Raw genomic sequence first — 27,292 nt, forward strand, 5'->3', positions numbered from 1 at the left:
AGTACTCGGTGACACAAAAAAGCTTGCAAATTGGTGACCATAGTAAAAGGGTGTTTGCGAGTTGCGACCCAGATTTCGCCAAATTCGAAGTAATTAACATCGCAAATTTAATTACATACAGACATACACACAGATGTCCCCTTCCAGCAGTGAACAATATTTCAGCGAAGACGAAGATCCTGATGAATCAGATGAAGAACAAGAGGCGTGTTACTAATTTTCTTCATAGATATTCATTTTTGCCTTAATATGTGCACACATATATCATTAATTCACTTTGCACACTAAAAATTCTGATTCACTAATGTCTATATTTAAAGCACATGTGTAGCTTCTGTAAGCGTTGTGTTTTTGTGCTAATTTGTTCCGAATTTTATTGCATTTGGCTATTGCTTGTCACTGGAAACTTGTTTGATCATACTTTACCATTTTTCGGTATTCGATTTAAAATTTGAGAGTTTAACTTTTTTATGTTACTTTGAGACTTATGACTTTACCCTGTAAAATGAATTTAGTTGTGCTGTTCCAGTAAGGCCTAATTTTTGATTGTAATGATCGTTAGGGATATACGAGGAGATGATCAAGTAGAGTAGATTACATTTAATGAAATTGGATGGTGAATGGGGAAAAATAGTATATATTGAAATTTGATAATTAGGCTGCTTTGGATTTAGCTTCAGGTCATACGTGGATAGGCAACGGTTACCTGATATACTGAAAAGCGAAGCCTAACTGATACGACTTGTGAATTGCATATGAGCTGGCCATTGGAATGATTCTGAAAACTATGTATTACTTTATTTGGATAAGTGTTACTTTTCGTGTTAATTATCCAGACAAGCACTTGTATTGATAATTATGAGATTGATAATTTGACTTGCTCTGGTGCAGTTTGAACATTTTGATGATTTCACTCTTGCATCTTCTTGGGAGAGGTATTTAGTTCTAGTTAATTATACATTGACACACATCCTTATAATTCCTCCCTTTTTGACACTTTGAATATAATTATTCGCGAGCATTCAGAATTGCTTTTTCTTTTATTGTAGGTTTATATCTGAAATTGAGGCGGTTTGTCGGCAATGGTTGGCTGATGGTCCAAAAACAGTGTTGGTATGTTTACATGAAATGGGAAATTAATTTGCTCTACTACATGTTTTTAATTGTAAATATCATAAAATTTTAAATGTAAAAGAATTTATGTCAGGTGAATGTTTTCAAGATTGCACTTGTCTATATGATACCGTCTTATTCTTGTACCATATGAGTGCATATACGAGGACAGAAGAAAGCTTAATTATCTGGATCTTGCCTAGTAGCAACTTATGGAAACTCTTATGCACATTGACTCTAGCTCAATCACATTATAAATCTCCCCCGGCCTCATCAAAACCCCGACTGAAATGACTTGTTTACATCCCCAATTATTCCTACCAATCAATGAACTTCATATGGCATATTGAGCTGAAAATTGAAATACATTAAACCTTAATGGTTGATCCATTCCAATTTAGTACATTTTTATGTTTTGTTTATTAACAGGAAAAAAATGCCGATTGTTTGGAATTATCAAAGAATTTGTACAAGGTCAAGTCTGAGTTGAAGTATCTGACGAAAAGCTATTGCATGGAGTATTACTTTATAAATGGTGGTGATGGTATGCAGGAAATGTGACGAACTCCCTGTTTTAGTGGGTCTCATTAATTCATGTAATAACGTTTGCTACTGTGATTGACTTCTTCAGGAGGTAGTGGACATTGGAATTCTGATTTACACGATCTGCAGTTGTCTTTTGGAGTCGAGGAATTTCTGGTATTCCTTTTCTTTACACCTAACTTGTATGCAACATTTAATTGTTTGGATCTATTTTGCTGGATCTTAGTTTTTTCTGAACATTATTATAAGGTGATTGCACCGCAAAGTGCAAGTGGCGTGGTTCTTGACGCACCCGAGGCAAGCAAACTTCTGAGTGCAGTTGCCATTGCTTTGTCAAATAGTTCCAGGTGGGCCTCACAGTGAATAAAGATGTGGAATGATGCTTGCATTTAATTAAACATATGTTGCTTTTATTACATCAATTTATTTAGAATCATTGAACTTCCTTGTAAGATTTCTTTTATGGTTATTTTTTTTTGGTAAAAGGTGTACTGATTGTTGGATTAGAAGTCAGTTTTCTTTTTTCTCTGAAATAAATAGTTAAATAGTTTTGGTAAGTTAAGCAAACAAGAAATTGATATATTTTTGACATTTTTTGTTAAATAGTTTTTTTGTCACAAATAAATAGCTTTTTTAAGTTTAGTAGATCATATAATTATAAAAAACAGTTATATGTGAGGTCTACTTGTCTAGAAGGTTACAGGCTTGGTCCATTAGGTTTTGCACTTCTGGTATTATTAAATTTTATATTTCGGTCCGAGACCAGTTCAAGTGATATAATCATCACATATTAGCATAGCTTGGACTCTAATTGATTACTGAATAATAAAATTTCCTGTCATTTATGGGTTTCATTACCTTATTTATTAATCAATTTTTATTTTAAAAATCTGTCTCAGACCTTTTTTATATAAATTTGTTAATATAGAAAGGAATTAAATTGTACATCTTTTTTTTTAAAAAAAATAATATTAAAAGTAGAATCTCTCTCACACACACACACACCTTATATATATATAAAATATGTGTACTACATGTTTAGACAGGTCAGGACTCAGGACAATAAAGAGTCAGTGTATTTCAGCTTCTTTTGAATTCAAAATCAGAACTTGACCCGTTTGTTTTGAAATATACTTGAAATTTGACTACATGACCCGACCAAAAGTACATTGTCACTGCCCAGGTTTAGTAAAATTTAAATTAAGTCGAGCACATCTTACTAGTAAGGCGAAATGTTTGTCATTTTATCAACCTTCAAACATAATTATTGGATTATTTGTAGAGTAAATTTAAATGATTGAATTTAAGATAGAAGGTCAAACATAGTACATAAACAGAAAGTTACCTTATTTAATCATCAATTCAATTATCTATTGCCATGTTCTTAAGAGTAGAGACCTATGCGAACTAGTGTATACAATTAGTATTGATTAATTTGTGGTTTGTGTAGCTTGTGGCCAGCATTTGTTCCAGTACATATTCCTTCTCGCAAAGCGTTTATAGGTATCCAAAATATGGGAACAGTTTTTACTCGAAGATTTGAATCAGATCGTATTGGTAGCCAGGTTCCAGTAAAACTTATGCATTTGGAAGGTTTATACGAGTTGTTTATTTCAAAATTCGTAAGTTTATCCTCGACTTCACATGTAATGTTAATTTCTTGTGGGACCACAATTATTCCATTTAAAATCTATTCAATTAGGAAATCGTGCAAATTTCTGTTGTGAATTTGTTTTGGACAGTACAGGTGCTGCTCTTTGAGCATCTAAGTTAAGTAAAGCTAATGTCCCTCCATCCTGATTATTTTGTAATGGCTTTCTTTCTGCTGAAGGTCTTCTCCACTTTGGACCTGTCTATGCATCTTTTCAAAGTCAATTTCACAATGAAGCTAACCTACCAAACCATACTTCATGATGATGACAATGAAGTTGAAGGAGCTAATGCTGAAGTATACAGTTTTGATGCAAATTCTGGTAGTGAAGTGCACAGAAAAGCACAATGGGACGAGGACTGTCCATGGAGTGAATGGTATTCTGCAGAAGACCCAGTAAAAGGTCGGCCTAGTTTCTAGAATCTGCAATATCTGCAGGCTAAAAGCTATTGAACTAGACAGTAGACACACATGAATGCAGGCACCGTAATCTTTAGGATAGGTCTACTTGTAGAACATTGATATCTCCGTATAATGAGTTATTGACTTGTGGATGTCATCTAAAAAGTAAATTTAAATTAACACTTCTTGTCACTAATTCATGCAGATTTTGAGTTGATTGTTATATGGACCGAAAAAACAATTGAGAGCTCCCTTGAAATGGCTGAACTGGAAAATGCTTCCCTGCATGAAGCCGAGAAATGGATACTAGCTCCTACCTTTTCTCCAAACATGTAAGATAATCTTTTGCCAGACAGCTGAGAAACTGATCCAAATGTGTACTGTATGCCAATATGTTTTTAATAGAATGATGATAGTTAAGCTACCTTTGGTTGGTTACTTGTTTCAGTATTAGTTTGTGAGAAGCTCAAAGGTTTAGTTTAGAAATCATTCTTGATCTGGAAGATGATAATAGTTAGTCACCTATTTGAAACTGATTACAAACAAAAGTTTCCTGAAATATGCTTTACTCATCCTGGTTCTACAAACCTTGTAATCCCTGTCCCAACTGGTATTATACCCAACACCAGCCGATAAATAAGTACTTGATTCTTTTTCAACACGAGACGGTTCCTGATAAGGTTGGATAACCGAATCTTCTAGAAGGTTTATATTTACAACGGACCTTTTATTTTATCAGGTTTTATGGTGCGTCTCGAAGTGCACTATTTTGTATCTTTGCCTCCAGCTCTGCCAATAGTACCTCTAAAACTCAGAATCATATTGACCTTGAAATAATGATATGGTTTACCTTCTTAACGTTTTTATCATCATTTGTAGGAGACAATAGTCAGTTTTCTGTACAAAGATGCAGAAAGCAATTTTTGCTCTTATAACTAAAACATAGTATATTGATTCTCATAATGCTCTAGGATCCTGATATAGACATAATACATATGTGTAAATGATGATTCTTGACCAAAAAAAAAGAAAGAAAGAAAGAAAATGATGATGATAAATAATTAGCCCTGCTATAAGTTTGAATTGAAATGGGTTGGAAAGAAAATTGGCAAAACAGATGGGACTGGAATTGAGAGTGATACATGTGAGGTGGGTTATGAATTGAAATATTGGATGGATACTCTTAACTGGGCAAATGGCATGCCATCTCGAAATTAGTTAGTCACATAAGTACTCACAATCAGCATTCCGTCCATTCTGTAAGGCTTTTCAGTTTGATGACTCGCTGGTAAGTTGAGTGTCAGTTAAGTGATGAAAGTGCCATTTAACCTGATAATTGCCTCTCGAATAGTTGAATTGTTGTTCATGCATTAAGTCTCTGTAATGTATATATATTATGATAACTTGTTAATTTTTTTTATTACTATTTCAGCGTTGGCATCTCTGCAGGAAACACAGTAGGATTTGCTTCTCAACTTCACCTCTTGGTTAAAGCCTTAAATATGTCTTTTGGGGCAAAGTATGTGGAAGATTATGTGTCAGGTCATTTTTTTCCCTCTGTATCTTAGTTGTCAGTTGTTTTGTCATTGTTGTACCAATTGTTAAAACGTAAGGGTCTTGAACCAAAGATCTCATATAGTGTAACACACACATACTATGTTTTATATGCTCTACTTGAGCACTGATTTAGTGTTGCACATAATATAAATCATCTTGTTGAATAAACATGTAGACTCTCAATGTTACAAATCTGCCTGAAAGATGTATTTATTCCATAATACATAACATAAGTTGCAGTATTAGTCGCTTTTATAGTGTGATAATTCTTTTATCTGGATTGGTAATTCCTTTTGTTTTGCAGTTGAGAGCTTGGGGTCTGATGGTATGAGATCATCAGCGGTCATACCTCCGCCAACAGTTCTTGATCGAGTTCTCAAAGATATTTTCAATGAAGGTACCTACATTAGTTTTTGTTTCTGTTAATTTAATATTTTGGTTGTAAATTTGGTGTTGCATAATTATACAAGGTCTTGGAGTGCTCTGTTTGTGTGCAAGGTAGAGTTTACATTCTATGAACAAATAATAATTTTGGCATATACTGTTTTATAAAGCAGTCTTAAATTTGGAACTATTGAAAATTCAACATTTTTAATTTGGGCTTTGGTCTAACATTTAGCTCTTATTAACACAATCCTGGCAATTAGTTGGATTTTTTTTTTTAATTTTGGAGCCATTACAAAGTTTTTCAGTCGTACTTTACCTAAGTTATTGTATATGAGTCGAAGCAATTCTATACCTTGAATGTAGAGATCATGTTTGGGGTCTTTTGGTTTGTGCAATACTGGTATCAAGTATGGGATTGGAATGAGGTAAACCCATACAAAGTGTCTGGTTGAACATTTCTGAAACTAAAATCAATACCTCAAACCCATTGGTTATGGAGTTATAAAACCTGGGGGGGGGGGGTGCAAGGGCTGGGCGACATGATTGATGGGTATCAGGTTTTTGGGAACCTTATGGGAAGGGTAGTGACTAATGGGTATAGGTATGAGTTCCAGAGACACTCTTTTATGTGTTTTTTGTTCTTTACCTATTAACCAAATTTACCAAATTATAATTGCTATGTTTTGTTTGTTTGTTGTTGTTGTTTTATAAATATAAACAAGTACTATAGTTCGGCCCATTAGATAGGTACGAAAAGCGGAATTTTTTATTCTGCCCAAAGGGGGGGGGGATGGGATGCGAGCCCCTGGCTCCTCCCACAGTTTGGGAGCTTACGGTATTTTAAAATATTTTAATTCAAATTTAAGAGAGTATTCGTTCAAACATTGAACACATAATATCAGAAATCAAGTTCTAAGCCCATACAACTTTAGTCCGACTTGATTCCCTGATTCCAAACTTATGGTACCTTCCGAACCTGACGACCCTTTGGCAGTGTATATACATTTCAGAGAGTACCTGACTTTCTTGACTTTCTTCGAGGGAATGGCTTGATTAGTTATTGAGTAATCATAGAAGTAGGAACACAAGATGTCTGTTACAATAAATGTTCGTACCTAAATAATGAAACAACTTTCAAGAAAGGGAATTTTTTATGAATGAATGAACGAATTTAAATGCTACATTGTATGAGCTTGTCTTCGGTTGGTATAAGCGTAGTAAAAAAAATGGTACATAATTTGCTCGTGATGTGCCAATGTGTCTAATCTTTATTGCTTCATTCCATTCCTAGAATTCTTAAATCTAGCTTAATCTCACCAATTTGAGAAGGAATGCTCCATTATTTTTCTTACTCATTTTCCTAACAAACTTTGTTATTCCCAAACAATTTAAATAAGAATTACAGAAGGGGGGTTGAATGTAATTCTGGCTTCTTTTTATTTTTACTATAAATATATAACTGTGTTTGATTTAGCAATGGTGCAGAATGAAAGTAGTAAAGAAATAAAAACACAAAGTAATCAAATACAAGTATTTAAAAACTTTCTGGCGGATTGAATTTTTCCACCAGAGATATATATTAAGTTGAGAACTCTGTGTAACAAAATTGTTCACAGCTGCTTACAAGTTGAAAATGCAAGAACAGAGAAATTCTTTACAGATTTTGCCTTATCTATTTCTCTGGTAAAATGCTTACTAACTTGGATACTATTCAACTTGCTACCCTTGATTTATATATCACCAAGTTACATGATAAAAAGACAAGATAACAAGATAAACTGTATCTAGTCTAACTCCATGCTGCTACACTTCTCTTTTCAGCATCTTTGAATATCATCTGTTTAACATGGAAATGGAAATGCTTCTTTGTTTTCTAAATCCTTCAAACAGGTGTCACATTGCACCATTTGCATACAACCAACGCATGTGATTGTCAAGTCACTATCAAAAGCTCTTTTGAATTTGAACATCCGTTGGAACTTATATTGATCATCCGTCGAAATCGAGGTTGATCATCCGTCGAGACTTATGTTGATCATCCGTTGAAACTTTGTGAATCATCCGTTGAGACTGTCTTTTTGGCAGTTAACTCTATTTCATTTATACAAGATTACAAGGCATCTAATATTTACAATTAACCATCATATCTTGCATATCAATCTAGTAGTCAACATGACTTAAACATTCTATAACACCTAGTTCACTAAGTTGCTTTAAGTATGCAGAAATGTGCTACTAATCTTATTAATACATAAGCTACTCTTTCAACGGATGTTGAAATGATCATCCGTTGAAAGCTACAAAATCACTTAATTAAAATCTACTAAGTGTTTTGTTCAAGTTATCATCAAGTACACAACATATTCCTAACAATCTCCCCCAATTCATGTCTACTGGAATTGTAGCCATAAATTAAGAGAAACTTGATGAGTCCACCTTGCTAGCTAGATCAGAATTTTTTCTTAGTTGTCTGTTGATGTCAAGCATGGTTGTGTTGGGAAACTTAGCATCCAGTCTCTCAGAAACATCCTTCTTGACTTGATCAATTTCTATCTTCAGCTCAGTGACATCCAGATTTTGTTTGAGAGATTGAATTTGATGTAGTTGGAGAGAGTTTAAGTGTGCTTGTAGAAGTCTATTGGTGTTGGCATTTGTAGTAGTTTGAAGAGCTGTCTGAGTTTGTTGAATGATGTGAGACAGAGTGGATTTGAATAGGTGCTGAACACATGTTTTGGCAAACACCCAAGATGGCATGTTTGATCTTGAGCTAGGGCCTGCTTCTCCCCCTATATCCATGACTATCCATGAACTCTGCTTCATCATCATCTTCATCTCCAAAAATATCCTCAGAACCACCAGTGCCATAATCAATATCATCACTAGCTGTGGTTGGCATGGCTGTGATGGCATCTTTAGCCCTTTGCATTGAAGCAGTAGTGTGCACCAAGTTGAGTAGCTTCTCAGCCTCCTCATTGCCCTGTCCAGCCAAAAGTTGATATGCTGTAAATATCTCAGCATCCAAAGAGATAGAATCTATGACAGCTTGATATTCTTGCTGAAACAGTTTCTCTTTTTCTGCATCACTGACATTCATTGACTCACTAGCAATGGTTTCCATCCTTATCTCTCATGTACCTGCTTTTCTTTCATGTTCTCTCTGTTTTTGCATCAAAGGCTTCCCTTGGCTTGCCACCCTCACACCCTCACCTTCACCTACCAAGGTGGGACTCCACTCACTCACTTTTGCCAAGCTGGAAGAAATAACTTGCAGATTTTCACTCTTTTCCTCTCCTTCTTCCTGAGAGCAACTCAGCCTCTCACTCAATTCACTCCCTTCCCTTAGTCCTAAGAGTGATTGTACAACTACTAGATCATCTGCACTTGTAACTGAAGTTGAAATTTGGAGTGGTACAGTGTTATTCATGGATGAGAAACATCCGTCGAGATAGTAGTTGAAGGTTTCAACGGATAACTGCTGTTAAGCACATCCGTCGAGATACAATAACTTGTCAACGGATTAACAATATCTGTTGAAATAGTGAAAATGAAAGAGTTTGGAGTAGAGACTACTGTAGAATCTGTGGTGATTGATTTGAGATTTTGCACAGATGTTTCAGTAGACTCAAAAGAAATGGGAAGTGAGCCAACAAATCATCTAAAAGATGATGCTCACTTCCTAGGATTTTTGGCTCCTCCATGAGAGTTAGAGATGGAGAATCAGGAATTGATTTATGAATCATATCAACATCCAGAGAATGTGTGAGTGAGTTTGGTGTGATAAGTGCTTCTATTATTAAAGATTTTAGCTGTGACTCCACATTTATTGGAGCCACATCAACATGACTTTGTGAAGGTGCATGTACTGAGTCTTTAACTGCAGTAGGCACAGTGTGTGCACCCTGTGTATCCCCAATGTTTTTGGATTTCCTCTTTCTAGCATAAGTTTGGGGTGAGCTTGTGTCCCTTACCCTTTTGGTCTGTGCTCTTAGCTGAGAGCTTTGTTCAATAGTTACATCCTTTTGGGAGAATGCACCTAGTAATGAGCTAATTTCCTTATTAAGCACTGCAGTTTGTTGGGAAACTGTAGTGTGGCTAGGCTGGGATTCACTCACCCCTCCAACCTTATTCTTAGGGCTTCTTTGATGTTCACCCTGTCCCTCACCGGCCTCACTTCCCTTCACACTCCCTTCTTGATTTTGAATGGATTTTACAACTAGCAAACTAGAGGGGCTTTCTTTGACTTGGGTTCGGAAACTTTTGGTTTTGTGGCTTGTGTAGGCACTTGTTTGGTCACCGTCACAGGTGCCATGGCCACAGTTGTTGGCAATTGGCAAAGAAGCAGGTGGTTGAGAAGTAGTAGTAGAGACAGAGATATTTACCTCACTTACCTGAGGCAATTCCATGATTGACAAGTCAAAATAGCCGTTTTAAAAATAAAGAAAACTGTCAAAATTCTAAGATTATCCGTTGAAATATACATACAGGCTGTAAGTAAATTCGACGGATGGCTCAAAATTAACGGCTAAGATTGAGTACAATTCGACAGATGATGACAAAATTTCCCAGAGTAATAATTTATAATTCTACGGATAATAAAATTCAACGGATGTTCATTTTCAACGGATAATGAACATCCGTCCAGATATAAATTTTGACTTGGCCAAAATTTTATCTTTGACAGGAAATACCAACTTTTACTCTGGCTGCTTTTCAATTTGCTTAGATATCAAAATAGATTAAGAATAATTAAGTATACCTAACTCACTTACCAACCTAGTGAAGGTGGATTCATCAAGTGGCTTGGTAAAGATGTCTGCAATTTGTTTCTCATTTGGAACAAAATGCAGTTCCACAGTACCATTCATAACATGCTCTCTAATGAAGTGGTACTTGATGTCAATGTGCTTGGTTCTTGATGTTGTACTGGATTTTCAGTGATGACAATAGCACTTGTGTTATCACAGAAAATAGGATTCTTATTCACCAGGAGACCATAGTCTAACAGTTGATTTTTCATCCATAAAATCTGTGCACAACAACTAACAACAATATATTCAGCTTCAGCTATAAAAGTAGAAATTGAATTTTGCTTTATACTGAAGCAGGATACTAGCTTGTTTCCTAGAAATTGACAAGTTCCCGTTGTACTTTTTCTATCAATTTTACAACCTGCATAATCTGCATCTGAATAACCAGTTAGATCAAAATCAGAATCTCTAGATACCAAATGCCAAGTTTTGGTGTTCCCTTGAGATATCTGAAAATTCTCTTAATAGCTATTAAACGAGATTCTCTAGGATCAGCCTGAAATCTAGCACAGAGACAAGTAGCAAACATTATATCTGGCCTATTAGCTGTTAAATATAAAAGCGAGCCAACCATGCCCCTATAGCTTGAAATATCCGCAGACTTTTCAGTAGTGTTTAATTCAAGTTTAGTTGCAGTGGCCATGGGAGTTTTTGCAGATGTGCAATCCATTAGATCAAACTTCTTTAAAAGATCATAAATATATTTGGTTTGACTAATGAATATTCCATCACTAACTTGCTTAACTTGTAAACCAAGAAAGTAAGTTAGTTCTCCCATCATGCTCATTTCATATTTACTTTGCATCAATTTGGCAAACTTTTTACAAAGTTTTTCATCTGTAGAGCCAAATATAATATCTACATAAATTTGAACAAGTATACTAGAGCCATTAACATTTCTAAAGAATAAGGTTTTGTCAACAGTTACTCTAGTGAAGTGGTTTTCTAAGAGAAACTTTGATAAAGTATCATATTAGGCTCTAGTTGCTTGCTTCAATCCATAAAGTGCTTTCAAAAGATTGTAGATATATTATGGAAAATTTGGGTCTTCAAATCCAGAAGGCTGACTGACATAGACTTCTTCTTCATTGTTGTCTTGATGTGTGACAGATTTTTGATTAGAAGAAACTCCCCCCGAGTTTGTGGATCTTTGATTTGTAGTTGGGTCCTTTCTGATTGTGATCTGTATTGGCCCTCAATTTCTATTGATGATTCAACGGATGTTGAGTTTTGCCTTTCGACGGATGATGCAAATTGTCTTTCCTTTCTGACATGCATTACACAGTCCATCCTTTGAGAATTCTACTTGAGAAATACCTCTTATCAAATCTTTCCTGACTAGCTCATTCATAGTCTTGAAGTTAAGGTGGGACAATTTCTTGTGCCATAGCCAACTTTCATCTTGACTTGACTTGCTAAATAGACAAGTGACAGATTTTGCATTTGATGAGTTGAAATCAGCTAGATACACATTCCCTTTTCTCACTCCAGTGAGAACCACTTTGTTGCTTCTCTTGGTCACAACACAGGCTTCAGAATTAAATGTTACTGAGTTACCCTTATCACAAAGCTGACTGATACTCAACAAATTGTGTTTGAGTCCATCCACTTGGGCAACTTCTTCAATGATGACATTATCCTACATTGACTCTCTTGTTTTGTTTAACTTGTTTATCCTGGAACAAAATTCTTAGAAACTGATCCATATTTTTCATTTAATTTAACTAGCTTGGCTTTGCTAACTGGTTTACTTACACTCAACGGATGTTTGCTAACTGGTTTACTTACACTCGACGGATGTGGCTCATTGTCTTTCGACGGATAATCCTTTTGATTATTCGACGGATAATTTTCATCATCCGTCGAGTCAACATTCGTTGAAAGTCCTTCAACCAGATTGGAATCAAGCTTCTCCTTGTTCTTTTTCCAGGCTACATCACAAAAAGATTCTATACCTTGAACTTTAGTAATTTGAGCATGAACATCTCTAGATGATTTCCATGTCTTAATTACTTCCTGTTCTCGTTCAAGCTGCTTTCTTAAAATCTCCTCTTTCTTTAGGGATTCAGTCAATTCATCTTTGACAATCTTGCACTCTATTTTCAGTTTTTCAAACTCAACAAATTGAGTTTCTAACACAGTATTTTTTCACTTAAAAACATATTGTTCACTTTAAGATTAGTGTTTTCTTTAGCAAGAGACTTGAGTGTAACACGCAAATGATATAATTCAGTAGACATGTCATTTATGGCATCATTATACTCAGCTTTAAACAAATGTGATAGATTAGTGGTGATTACCTGATTACTTGATGAACTGACCTCTGTTTCATTTGATTTGGTCATAAGTGCTAGATTGACATAGCTTGTATCTTCTTCATCTTTTAATCCATCTGCAACCCAGTCATTTTCCTGAGTGATGAAAGTCCTTTTCTTTTGTTTGAGTAACTCAAAATATTTATGTTTGTAATCAACAACCTCAAACTTCTTTTTATCAGAATCAGACTTTCTGCATTCACTAGCAATATAACCAGCCAAGCCACACTTGAAACATTTGAATTTAGACTTATCAACCATGTTTCTGTTGGACTTGGTTGCTCCAAAATTCTTCTTGAATTTGAGCTTGGCAAACCTCCTGGATAGAAAAGCAAGATGCTCATCCATGTCATCCATGTCATCTTGACTAAGCTGGTCTTCATGTTCAGCTACTAGCCCTTTTCCTTTGCCTTCACAAACTCTAGGGCTTGGTGCAGATTCAACAGCTTCAACCTTTGTCTCCTCCTTTTCGTGCTCAGCAACTAATGCGATGGACCCTCCCTTCTTTCTTCCTTTCTCTAGTTTTTCATCTTGCTCTATTTCAAGCTCATAGGTCTTTAGAATTCCATACAGTCTAACTAAGGTGAATTCCTTGTAGTCTTGAGAGTTTCTTAGTGAGACTGTCCTCGCTATCATGGGTTTCCAATCCATTGGTAGAGATCTAAGAAATTTGAGGTTTGAGTCCTTTATTTGATAGACTCTACCATGCAATTTTAGAGCATTTAGTAGCTTTTGAAATCTACTATATATGTCAGTGAGTGACTCACTTTCTTCACTGTGAAAATACTCATATTGCTGAATCAAGAGTTGCATTTTGTTTCCCTTACCTGCTTAGTTCCATCACATATGACTTGAATAGTTTCCCAAACATACTTAGCAGTTTTGCAGTTTATGATGTTGTCAAACATGTCACCATCAACACCATTAAACAAAATGTTCATGACCCTTTTATTTTTTCGAACTTGTTCAATGTCTGTATCTGGATCAGACCATCCCGCTCTAGGCTTTAGGACAAATGCTTCATTTCCTGTAACAGCTCTCATAGGGACATGTGGACCTTTCTCAATACAGTCCACATATGCTTCATCTTGAGATAGGAGATGCAGGTGCATCTTCCCCTTTCAATGGTGATAGTTGTCTTTGTCCAGAAATGAAATCTTTACTCCAACATCCTTTTTGCTCATCTTGTTAGTTGTTGTGATCTTTAAACTCTTTGTTCTTCAAGAGTTTGCTCTGATACCAATTGTTATTCCCAAACAATCTAAACAAGAATTACAGAAGAGGGGGGTTTGAATGTAATTCTGGCTTTTTTTATTTTTAAGAACAGTTGTACTATAAATATATAACTGTGTTTGATTTAGCAATGGTGCGGAATGAAAGTAGTAAAGAAATAAAAATACAAAGTAATCAAATACAAGTATTTAAAAATTTTCTGGTGGATTGAATTTTTCCACCAGAGATATATATTAAGTTGAGAACTCTGTGTAACAAAATTGTTCACAGTTGCTTAAAAGTTGAAAATGCAAGAACAGAGAAATTCTTTACAAATTTTGCCTTATCTATTTCTCTGGTAAAATGCTTACTAACTTGGATAATATTCAACTTGCTACCCTTGGTTTATATATCACCAAGTTACATGATAAAAAGACAAGATAACAAGACAAACTGTATCTAGTCTAACTCCATGCTGCTACACTTCTCTTTTCAGCATCTTTGAATATCATCTGTTTAGCATGGAAATGGAAATGCTTCTTTATTTTCTAAATCCTTCAAACGGGCTGCGACATTCCATTTGCATAAAACAACGCATGTGATTGTCAAGTCACTATCAACAGCTTTTTTGAATTTGAACATCCGTTGGAACTTATATTGATCATCCGTCGAAATCCAGGTTGATCATCCATCGAGACTTATATTGATCATCCGTTGAAACTTTGTGAATCATCCGTTGAGACTGTCTTTTTGGCAGTTAACTCTATTTCATTTATACAAGATTACAGGACATCTAATATTTACAATTAACCATCATATCTTGCATATCAATCTAGTAGTCAACATGACTTAAACATTCTACAACACCTAGTTCACTAAGCTGCTTTAAGTATGCAGAAATGTGCTACTAATCTTATTGATACATAAGCTACTCTTTCAATGGATGTTGAAATGATCATTTGTTGAAAGCTACAAAATCACTTAATTAAAATCTACCAAGTGTTTTGTTCAAGTTATCATCAAGTACACAACATATTTCTAACAAACTTCATCATTAGGAAATTTTTGGTCATATATTCACGTTTCGCTTTTACATATTTCTTTCCCCTTTGTCAAATTCTTTTATTCAATTTCTTGCTCATTTTATTCTTAGATCGTACGAGCTTGCAGTTACATGCAGTGTGTTTTGTCGGGATGAATGATATTGGGAGACAATGTAATGAAATTTATACTATTATATGAGTAACTGTATCTAAATAAAATTATTCATTGATTCCATTCCTAGCAATCTAAACTAGAGCTCAAAACCATCAATTTGAAAAAGAATGCTCTATAATCCTTGTTACCTGTTTTTCGTACAAACTTCATCATTTGAATTTATGCTCACGTTGTGCTTTTAGATCCTTCTTTTCCCAAAGAAAATAGGCATTGATATTTGTTCACGTTTCACGTTCCCAATACTTTTCACAATATTTCTTTTTATTCCATGCTCAGTGTATTTTCTCTAACCAAACAGGTTAAAGCAAGTATGAAGATTAGAATATTAAGTTAGAAAGAAATGCATGGGTGTTAATCACTCATGTCTACAATGAAAAACTGTAGGTAAACGTGTCAATATTTCTGATGGCGAGGACAAGACTTCTCGAAATATCAAAGGAGCACCACTTGAATCACTCTTTGCGCAATTTTGTTTACAGTCCTTGTGGTTTGGGGACTGCAATATACGCGGTATGTTTACAACCTATTGTTGCTACTATTGATGAGGAAATTTATTTTTAAGAAGTGGAAGTAAATATATATTGAAACAGGTTTTCTATATAGATAACTGTAAAAGATATCCTCCTCTCCAAAGCACATTGTAGTTGAAGGACTGGGATTATAAAGTTATTTCTAGTTTGTGTTGGTTGAAGCTATTAGTCATCACGTAACAGTCGCTTTCCCACAACCCTCTCTCACACCATAGGTTAAAGAAGACCTAGTGAAAAACAAATACACAGGAATGTAATTATATTGGTAACGTTTTACATCATCCATTGGGCCTCTCTTATTATTTGCAATCTAAGTTTGGTGATCTCCTTTCTAAGGAGAATGTTATACCACTAAAGGTCATTTTCTTTAATTGTGCTGTTTTGAACAGAATTTCTGTCATAGTTTTTTCTGAACATATTCTTTTTGTTAGCTATTGCTGTTCTTTGGATAGAGTTTGTACGGGAGGTTCGTTGGTGCTGGGAAGAGTCACAACCATTACCTAGGATGCTGGGCAGTGGAGTCATTGACCTATCAACTTGTTTGGTGAATCAGAAACTACAGATGGTAATGCTATAAAAATATATTATCCAGATCCACTTTTTAAATTCTATTTCTCTCTATATATATATTATGGAAATGTAGCTAACAGAAAGGGAATGTTGTGTTTTTTTTTTGCAAAATTGTTTATGAAAAATGTGTGATTCTTTCTTCTAATTGTATCTGCTTGTCATTGAAATAAGTTTCTGTAAACTTGAAATTAGAGAGAGGGAACCAGGAGAATCAGTTATATACACCACTATGTTTCCTGTGCTAAGAGTTTCATGATGTCGAAAATTGGTTACAGTGTAGACTAAATTAACAACATGCAAACCATGGTGCATATGACTGACCACGTACATGTGGTTTACAGTTTTTCCTAATTATGAATTTTGAATTTCCTTCATCTCTTTGGCAGGTGGAACTACTTTATTGTTTGTCTGACAAACAATGCTAGGTTAGTACACGCATTAGGCGTCATTCTGCATTAGTATTTACCTAATCTTGAAACTTTACTATTACAATTAATCCCTGTCACAATATCATTTGACACAAAGATACATGACCAAAGGCGTCTACATTGTACCTTTGCGGGCAGTCGAGGGTTCAAGCATCAAATGGGTTTGTGCCTTTACCGGGCGTCATGGGTCCAAACCTTGATAAATACGAGGTTTATGTGTGTGATTAATTGTAATAAACTTTAAAGTAGATCTTTAGCAGGGTTGTCAAAAGAAAAAGCAAGCCTAGGCGCACAAATGCACTCCCAAAGCGCCTAGGTGCATAAATAGTATAATATTTATATAATAAATAATATATAATATATAATATATAATATTAAATATTAAATATATATATGATATTAAATTATATATATTAGGGTTTTTTTCGGGTTTCAGAGCGGATATTAGATCGGTAAACATAAATTCCAAATCCAAAAATTCGGATTCCGTAAATTCAAATTTTCGGATTTCGGATTAGGCATCCGTCACATTGGATTAATTTGCAATCCCTGTATTGATGTCAATTTTAGGATTGTTTTTACCCTACAAGTATAATTTAATATATTATGAAGTATAAATTATGTTACTTTTGCGCTAGATAATTTAATATATTATAAAGTACAAAATATTCTTGATGCAGAACAGATTTGTGAAAACAACGATTTATTAAGTAAGATCGAAAATAAGAGAACATGCGATAAATTATACGATTCCCAAGAATAATTAATCAATATTATTCACAAGAAAAAATGTATAATCAAAACTAACTAATAATGTGGGGGATTACATCACTTATATAGACTATAAAACCCTAGTATTAAACCTAATGGACTAAGGCTCATAAACAAATAGGCTTTATTACAAATAAACTACTAAATAATATACTCCTAGCCCCACATACAAAACATTTAGATAAATACATCATTTATTTTTACACTAAATATATATAAACTAATTAATAACATATGTAATAATTGTTTATTCTCGTTCCTCATCATTCTCCCCTTTTTAGAGAAAACTCGACCACGAGTTTTGTAAAAATCAAGAATCACGCAAGAATGAGATGGAACCAAGATGAACTTTATGTTCTTCAAGAGAAACGGTTGAGGTGAAAAGAACTCTGAAAATTGACAAGCAAGCAAAAGTAGTTTAGGCAAGTACTTCGGAATGATGAAATCGACGTGCTCAACCTCAATAATATCATCAAATATTTACGATCCTCAACAATATGAAAGCAATCAGGTTGTGGCTTAATTTCTTTCACTTGCTCCTCACTTGCAACCTCTGTATGCTCAACTGTTTAACCTCCTTAATTGGACTTCTGTAATTTGTTTAACCTCCTCAATGGTATTTTCCGTGGCAGCTTCTTCAATATGCTCAACTTCCATCACCTCTTTGATCATCTTCTCATTTTCCAAATGTACAAGACGTTCAACTTGAGATGTGAGAGTCTCAAATGCCTTATGTACTTCCACCTTTGCAAGTTTGTAACTTTCATCTGCAAGTTTGCATCTTTCTTTTCTTTCTTTCCTCAACTCAATACGATACTTGTTTTCCAACCTTTCAAGTTCATAATATTGATTATCTAACTCTTTCAAGGTAAGCTCATATTGAAGTAACCAACATTCGCGACAACAAACATAGACTTCGTAGTAGAACTCATCACGTTCATGCTTAAGGAAATAAATATTATCTTTCACAAAATCTATTTGACGCTTGATATGAGCAGACATGTTTTAAGACATGGAAAAGCAATTGGAACCGAAGAACAAATCAGAACTCAGAATGAGCAGAATCTGAAAATTCAGGGGCTTATTTGTACTTTCTGGAATCTTCAGCGACTGATTTGTAATATCTGCAAGCCCAGTTTTTCACACAAATCAGTAGGAAAGCAGCTGATTTTCAGAATAAGAAGATGCAACTGTTGTAGTGGCGCAAAAACGCGTTGATTGCAGCTGCTCTAGCGAGCAACAGCAGTAGAAACTTTGGCAGCAGCGTGAAATCAAGCAACTAGTGACAGAAACCCCAACTTAGGCCGGTCCAGATGCATTTTTTTTCTTCCTCAATCTAATTCTTCTTGTTTCTGGTGTGTTCCAGAAGATATAGAATAATAGCGTTGTGGCACCGGTGAATAAGTCTCTTTTTTCCGGTTTTATGGTCCGAATCAGATTAGGTTTTTTCTGATTTTGGGCTTAGGGTTTCAAAACGGGTCGGGTATGTAATTGGGCTTTTAAGTAATTAGGGTTCTGGGCAGTTGTAATAGGCAGTGATTTTAGAGGTTAAAAGGCGGCAATATGGTGGTGTGGCCAGGTGTTTTTAGTGGTAATGCAGTGGTGGTGTGTTGTGGTGGCTGGAGGCTAATTAGGGCTCGGATAAACAGTAAAAACGGGGTGTACACAGTAAAAAAACGATGAACAGTAAACTTCAGGTTTTGGCTCTGATGCCAATTTGATGCAGAAAAGATTTGTGAAAACAACGATTTAAGATCAAAAATAAGAGAACAAGCGATGAATTATACGATTCCCAAGAATAATTAATCAATATTATTCCCAAGAAAAAATGTATAATCAAAGCTAAGTAATAATGCGGGGGATTACATCACTTATATAGACTATAAAACCCTAGTATTAAACCTAATGGACCAAGGCCCATTAACAAATAGGCTTTATTACAAATAAACTACTTAAATAATATACTCCTAGCCCCACATACAAAACATACACAGTAAAACCTCTATAAATTAATATAGTTGGGACCGGAGAATTCTATTAATTTAGAGAGGTATTAATTAATCGATAAATTAATAATTATTAATTTATAGAGAATTTTCGATAGCAAACAAAATTAACTTTTGATTAAATTTTTATTCACATAAATTTAAATAAAATGAATTGTACAATTTATATTTTATACTTAATTCAATTAATTCAATGTATATGAATTTAGAAAGTCAATGTAATGTACAATATATTAGATTCAAAGTCCATGTAGTGTATAAGTTAAATTCATTGTATTTTACATAGAAAATATTCAATGTATATTAGGAAAATTCAAAGTACATGAATTAATTTAATTCATTGTATTTTACATAGAAAGTATTCAATGTATGTGTAGTCATAAAATATATTATATATACTGTATATACTAGATTGGGGGAAAAATTATACAAACAAAACAATGGTTTCTCATCTAAAAGGTGTCACAAAATCAACAATGACGGATGAAACAAGAAAAACATTATGTGAATATAAAAGAGAAAATTCATCATGCACTCAAAAAGATCTCCAGTTGTGGCTCGAGAATAAGTTTCATCTAAATTATATGAAAAAACAAACTACAATTGAATCATATTTTACAAAGATGTAATAGCTATATTTTTATGAATATAAGGGAATTATTAATTTATAGTTTTATTGGGACCATATTTTTATACAGGGTTTTCAAAAAAATTATTATCTTATTATATTATCGAAATTGATCATTTTTTGAACTGGCCCAAGTCGGGACCGGACAAAATTATTAATTTAGAGAGATTATTAATTAATCGAGTATTAATTTACAGAGGTTTTACTGCAGTTAAATACATCATTTATCTTTACACTATATATATATAAACTAATTAATAACATATTTATTAAGTGTTTATTCTCGTTCCTGATCAATCTTTTAAACCTTCTAATTTTATTTATAAACTAAGTATTATATTTTTTTCATAAATTGTATGCCTCGGTTCAGTGAAGCGGGAGCCTCCCTTTTGCGTAGGGAGTTTTGCACCTCGGTGTGCACAACGCTTTCTACAACACTCAAGAAGTTGATAGTGAATGCCAAATACAGGGCTCCTAGTGTTTGTCTATTGTTTAATGTAGCCTTATTTATGCAAAGATCTACTCTTCTAGAGGAATAACCTAGGGCATGTAGTTGCTACTACAGTTAGCCTAGAATGCGGAATTAGATCGATTAATCATATAATTCAACCATACAAAGAGCTCTTGTGTATTTATGACCCAAGCATAAGAGTCTAGACGTTTTTTTTACAATTTTGATAGACTAGATAAGGTGGCTTTGCCATCACAATGCAATTTGGGAATTGCTTTATCAAAAGTGGAGTCCAAATTGACTTTATGTACCGTATATTGGTAAGTGATGGAAATAATTAATAATTTTATTTGGATCAACTACTTTTTACTGTAGATTCAAATTAAGAATTAATTTGTTGAAGATGTCAGTATCTTGTTGATTGCCAAGTTACCTCATGTTGATTTTTCCCTGATTTTCACAAAATCTCTTGGTAAAATCGGCCACTTTGATTTCAGCTTGCAATTTGCATTGGAAAGAAGCTCCAGCAAGATAAAGATAATGAAGATGTTGAAAGCGAAGAATCTGTTTCTGCTCATGCCGAGGTCAATCATGGATGATATGTCTTTTTTATATATTCTGTTTGTAGCTGAAATGTTTAAGAATTGTATACTTCTTGGCGTCATCTTTATCTGTATGAACTGCAGGATGGTATTACGATTGGGTCAGACTCATCTCATTCCTTAAGATCGGGCAACTTTAATACGGAACGTGACAGGTGAAAAAAAGCAAGTGAGAACTCTTTTTTAATATTGTAATGGAGTCATTGACTCTACTAAGAAGGTTAATTATTTTTTATCATATATTTGTGAAGTATGAAACTCTGAGGTCCCATAGCCTTATCATTTAACACTTAATGCTGTCAATACATGAAGAGTCATTACTACTTACATTAAAGCAAACTTTCTAAACCAAAAGCCATGCAGGTCCAATATTTAATATAATGTGAATCCACTTTTATTATTGGTTGTTGGTTGGCCGTATAATACTACAGAACTCCATCTAAATCTAATCTATTCATATAATCAGTAATAGAGATCTAAATTTGGAGTGCAATTACTGACCTGGAAGAGCCATTTTTCCCAACTTCTATAAGATATACAATTATACTTATACTCAATTTGTCATATAGAGGCATTTTGTTTCCCATATTGCAGATAATTTGTTTGTGGTGGGATAGCTAGTGGCGCTTGCTAATTTATTTAACTGGAAGTTAATGAGTTGCTCTGATGGCAGTCCGTCTTACCATAATAATCATCTCTAAAGCATAAAAAAAGAGGCCATCCAACTCAACTGAAATTTGGGTTTATCAAGTGCCTCTGCAGTTTTTGAGATTGGTTGTGTTTTTGACGTTTAAGAGTATTACTTTAGATATGGGGGAATATATTTAACTAAGAAAGGGAACGAGTCACTGAGCTAAACTTCTATATATATGCTTCCTTAATGAAGTACTCGCCATTGATGCAGTTCGTCGTCAACTGCACTACCTGTAAGGAGTGGTACAGCTGGTATTGTGGGGTCTATGATGCTTCTAAACTCCCGTCAGTACATGCATGCTCCATTCACCCAGGTTGCCAGGCTTCACTATTCTAGGCACCATATATTGTTCCTGTTCTTAACAGTTTCAAATGTAGACATGGATTATTGAATTCTATTTTTTAATTAAATAAATGCATTCCAGGATGCACCAATTATGACAGAGGACATGCATGAAGAACGGTTGCAAGCTGCGGAAGCCTTTGGCAATTTTGTAAGAACCATAATTTAGTACACACATGGTACTTCTAAGGGTTATACCTTGCTCTTTATTATCACACCTAGGCCTCATTTGTTAATAAAGGAATGAAGCGGATTGAACTGAATGAGTCGTTATTATATTATTCAGGTTGTTTGTATAAAATATATTTCCCTGGATGAATCCATATTTCCTCTGGACGAGTCTGGCAAAAAAATCTACCTGAATCATCCATGTAAATGATGTTGCTCTAGCCTCTGCCTTGCTACATTATCATATTATTATATGTTATAATTACTAGTTTAAAACCCGTGCCATACACGGTTGTTTTATATATTTTTTATTTTATCATTTTTATATTTCGTCTATTATAATATAGTATAAGTAATTATTATTTAATTATTTTTATTATAGTATTAAATTAGTAGCTAAAAATTATTTTATTACATATCATATTTTTTTACTCAAAAATACACGTACTCTTTCATTAAAATTGACCTTTGATAATTTTAAGTTACATGATCGCATAAAATTAACTGTTAAGTTTAATAGAAATTATATATTAAACAAATAAATATATGTTAAGTTATAGTACAATATAATTAAATAACAAAAAGTGTGCAAATTCTATCATTCAGGAATTTGAAAATTACTCTAACAAACACTCGTTAGTCGTTCAGCATCAGATTAGTCATTGGTTCAGAATTTTAATCATTCAGATAATACTGTTCAGATTTAACAAATGAGCCCCTAGTTTTTGTATAAATTTGTACTTCCTAGAGTGGGTTATATTTTTTAGCCTCATTATTTTCTAGACATATGGGAACTTGTGTACTATCTAGTGGGTTCTGCTAAAGTTCCAAAACTGGTAGCTAAACTTGCAAATTCGTTGTGTTTTTGCACCTGTGTCATTACTAGTCATTGTAATGATAACTTTTAAACAGCTAAGACTTCAAAGTTGAGAGTATAGCTTGTTACCCAACTTTCACCACCTCTTTACCACACGATTGATCATGCAGTGAAAGCGGTTCACTTTGTCTGGATTGTACATAATATCATCCTCATAATTGTTGCATGTTTAGTAAGTACACACATCAAGAAAAGTCTGGGTTGTTTTTATTAAGCATTCATTGATTTTCTCCCCTGATATAATGTAACTGAATTTTACTGTGACTTGGCAAGGTAGTGGTTCTTTATTTTTATTTTTTAAGTGCTTTTGGATGCTTCAAAGGAGATTCATTTTGGTTAATTACTGTGTATCTATGGAAGAATAATTTTAGGATAACCCTCTTTTGCCTACATGACCACATCATGATCAATAAGTAAAACAATGGAGATAATAACGTCGAGGCGAATCAATGTTTATGTAATCTCCTGGTGCTGGTTTTAATTTTTATATATCAATGGTGTATATATTTATGTAGATTTTTTATTTGGGAACTATATAGCTAATATCTGTGAAATTAATATTTTCATTTGTTTGCAGAGCTTTTCTGCTCAACTAGAGAGGGATGTGTTGCTGTCAGGTAGTAATCATTACATGCTTATGTTATTCTCGTTTTTTTAACCCTTCAAATGCAGGGAAGTTCATGTCATAGTAGTTGGAATATAGGTTGGTAGAAAGAGCCTCCAGTATGTTTCTTGGATATCATATGAACTACTTATGTACGCATGATTATGTGCTACAGTTCTTATCTTCTGAATTAAACTTGCAAACACTTGTGATTCCAGGAGTTGCTATTTGTTGCAACCTTTTTTTGTAAGAAAATTGCAAAGATCCTTCGTAAATTTACACTGTCTTTTTTTTCTTACTATATTGAAGTTAAAGTAGATATTAGGATTAGAAACTTTTGATAGTTGTATAAGTTTGTAATTCCTAGTTGTGCGTATCATCTATTTAAACTTGCAAATACTTGTGATTTCAGAAGTTGCCATCTGTTGCAACCTTTTTATGTGAAAAAGTGCCAAGTTTCTTCATAATTTTACCCATCTTTTTCATACCATGTAAAAGTTCAAATTTTATTTTAGGATGAGGAAAATTTGATAGTTCCATATGTTTGTAATTCCTAGTCGTGCAGAAAGCAATGTAAGTATTTCTGAAAGAACCCACCAATTTGAGGCTCCAAACATATTCAGGCAGGTTTTACTTGCTCCTTCAATTGTTCCGATGCTGGTCTTAGTTATATACTATACCATTACATTGCATCTGTTTGTGCTGTACCATTTAACATTAATATTTGTTTTTAGTTTGTGAATGCCGCATTTCTCTTATTTACTCTCATGGACAGTTTGGCATTTCCATTGACATGTTGCTTTTTCTATGAAGTCTATTAAATTGATTTTAATCGAGTCAGAACCTGAACCAGATATGTCAGCATTCAAAGCAGCAAACCCGGATGCTATTTTTGAAGATTTTATTCGATGGCATTCACCCAAAGATTGGGAGGATGAAGACACACTAGATGGAGGCGACGCAAAGGATCGGTCGGAAAAAAAGTGGCCACCTCGAGGGAGGCTTTCTGCAAGAATGTCTGATAATGCAAATTCGTGGCGAAAAATCTGGAATGAGGCACCTGCTTTGTCAGTTTCTAACCAAAAACCACTTCTGGATCCGAATCGAGAAGGAGAAAAGGTGAGACTTTATATTCCATGCTGCTTAGTAACCAACTGTCCCAGAACCATAAGGCGTCAGGAGAACTTAATTGGATCATTTATATTATATTCAACACTCCCTTCATTTGTATGGTGGACAATCAGTTAACAACAAACAGAACAAGCAAACAAACAAACAAACAAGTACATTTAAACAATTGAGGTTGGGAGGGTTTGAACGCAGTGTCCGGGACCTCTCCCCAAACCTCTGTTACCATGTTGAGTAATATAGTCTTCCAGAACCCTGAGGCAACACACGTGATTCACTTGCAGACTTTATATTATCTGATGAGTTAGTTAACACTGGACACTATCCCATTTAAATTTTATTTTCAAATAAAAAATAAGATACAAGCTTATCTTTCTTTGTTATGCTATAATGATTCAGTTCATTGGATAATACCATATTTGTGTAGATTTATTATTTTAAGTCATCTTTGGTTTTTGCAGGTTCTTCATTATTTGGAGACACTAAGCCCATATCAACTGTTGGAACAGATGGTTTGTACTGCTTTTAAAGCAGCTGCTGATACTCTTCACCAGACTATGTTTGGCAACTTGCAAAATATGAAAACAAAATTAGGACAGCTGTACCTTACAATGGCTTCATTTTTGAAGCCTCTGCAAGGTATATAAACAATTGACCTGATATTCTCTCTCTTTTTTTCTTTGTGTTTTGGATATGCAACAGATTCGTTCCTTGATGTGTGAAATTTTTATCTTCACATTCTAAATTGCCAAATTTCTGTTGCAGCAAATCTGATAACTGCAGACAGTAAGTTTATTGAAGACATGAGACGGCTTTGTGTCATATTTGAACATATCGAGAAGTTACTATATGTCGCGGCTTCTCTTCATCGTAAGTTCGTGCAAGCCCCGCATCTATCAGAGGCAATATTCTGTAACTTCTTTAATGCCTACCTCCCGAAATTGGGAACAGGCACAGTTGAAGCTGATAATACCAAGGTAAGAATGTTCATTAGGTCATGAGGCCGGATCTGATCTTGGACTTTGTGATAGATAATCTCTAGTAAATATTAAATCGATATTATTTATAAGAAATAGCACATAGTTAAGAAGAATTGAGTATTGCACTTGATACAGAAAACCCCACAGTTTCAAATGTATAGGATCATGTTCCACTAAAGAATATTCTAGCGCACAAACCAGCTACAAAGCTCTGGTTCCAGTAGTACAAAAACCGATGTGCTTCAAAACTAGTCCTTGTTACACAAATTTAGTCTGTATCCGAAGTCTGAACAATTTATATATATATACAGGGGTGTGTATGTGTGTGGAAAGAAATAATAGTTGATACTGGCTCAAATAAAAGACATCTACGCCCACAAGGCACCATTTTGACTTTGAGTTGTTTTATCATATTAAAGACATCTATTCCCACCATAGGCTAGCCGACATTTGATATGGCTAGTGTTGACTGGGTTGTCACATTAAGCAAAGGAACACTTCCTTCCATTATATGTTTATCTGGATGCAGTATAATATTACCATCTTTGTAGGGGAGCTTGTTCTTTTCTTGGACAAGTTTAACTCCTTTGTGATTCTTTTTAACACAAAATTCAAAGCTGTTTTTGCATCACTTTCCTACTAACGCAGGAGACACCTTTCAGAATTATATGGGCTGATGCAATATGCATTCTGTATCATTTCTAGGAGTTTAAAAAGAAGCAAGAAGTGAGCATGGCCGACAGGGAAGTTGTAGCAAGCTTATTTTCTCCGCCCAGTGCAAATCAGTCATGGAGGAAAGTTTTAAGCATGGGTAATCTTCTCAATGGTCACGAGCCAATTCTACGGGAGATTATATTTTCGTTGCGTGATAGAATGAATGGCAGCTACTATGCTGCCAGCACCCCGTGGGGTCATGGCCAAGAAATAGAAACATATAGGATGTATATTTGTGGAAGCTCAAATGATCTACAGGTAGCACTTTCTGTTGCATCTTGTGATTAATCTTTAAGACGGCTGTCTCAGTTGTCACTGTCTGTACATACTGTATATATTTTTTAATATGTCAATTAATATGATATGCCATGTAATTAAGTAATTATATGCTAATGGAATATTGTTTAAATGCTCCTTGCTTGCTAAAATATCAGGAGTTTTTATGTTTATAAATGATTCAGTATGATTTTAAGAATGTGCATGATATTGTTGGGTGCTTATACTTGAAATTCACAAGTGCTCGAGTTAATTTGTGAAGTGACTTCCTTACTTTTGTCCTGGTATGATTTGAAGTATGTGCATGGCATTGTAAG

General features: G+C 34.4%; 1 protein-coding gene across 2 annotated transcripts; it reads left to right on the plus strand.

Moving 5' to 3' along the window:
- Positions 1-27,127, plus strand: LOC141708067 (uncharacterized). 2 transcript variants are annotated; one of them, XM_074511539.1, is made up of 22 exons: positions 1-205; positions 892-935; positions 1,050-1,113; positions 1,543-1,657; positions 1,745-1,812; positions 1,906-2,003; positions 3,107-3,278; positions 3,488-3,710; positions 3,915-4,041; positions 5,142-5,251; positions 5,571-5,663; positions 15,591-15,716; positions 16,189-16,301; positions 21,088-21,174; positions 21,277-21,347; positions 22,097-22,199; positions 22,311-22,379; positions 23,851-23,890; positions 24,731-24,996; positions 25,467-25,644; positions 25,771-25,982; positions 26,691-27,127. In XM_074511539.1, exons 1-22 carry the CDS (start codon positions 134-136, stop codon positions 26,985-26,987), a joined length of 2,748 nt encoding a protein of 915 aa, XP_074367640.1. In that variant the 5' UTR covers positions 1-133; the 3' UTR covers positions 26,988-27,127. The 2 variants fall into 2 exon arrangements, with proteins under 2 accessions (XP_074367640.1, XP_074367639.1); XM_074511538.1 differs by having other exon boundaries at positions 2-205; positions 16,168-16,301.
- Positions 27,128-27,292: the final 165 nt, after the last annotated feature.

Source organism: Apium graveolens, chromosome 2, assembly GCF_009905375.1.
Source record: "Apium graveolens cultivar Ventura chromosome 2, ASM990537v1, whole genome shotgun sequence".
Classification (NCBI taxonomy): Eukaryota; Viridiplantae; Streptophyta; class Magnoliopsida; order Apiales; family Apiaceae; genus Apium; species Apium graveolens.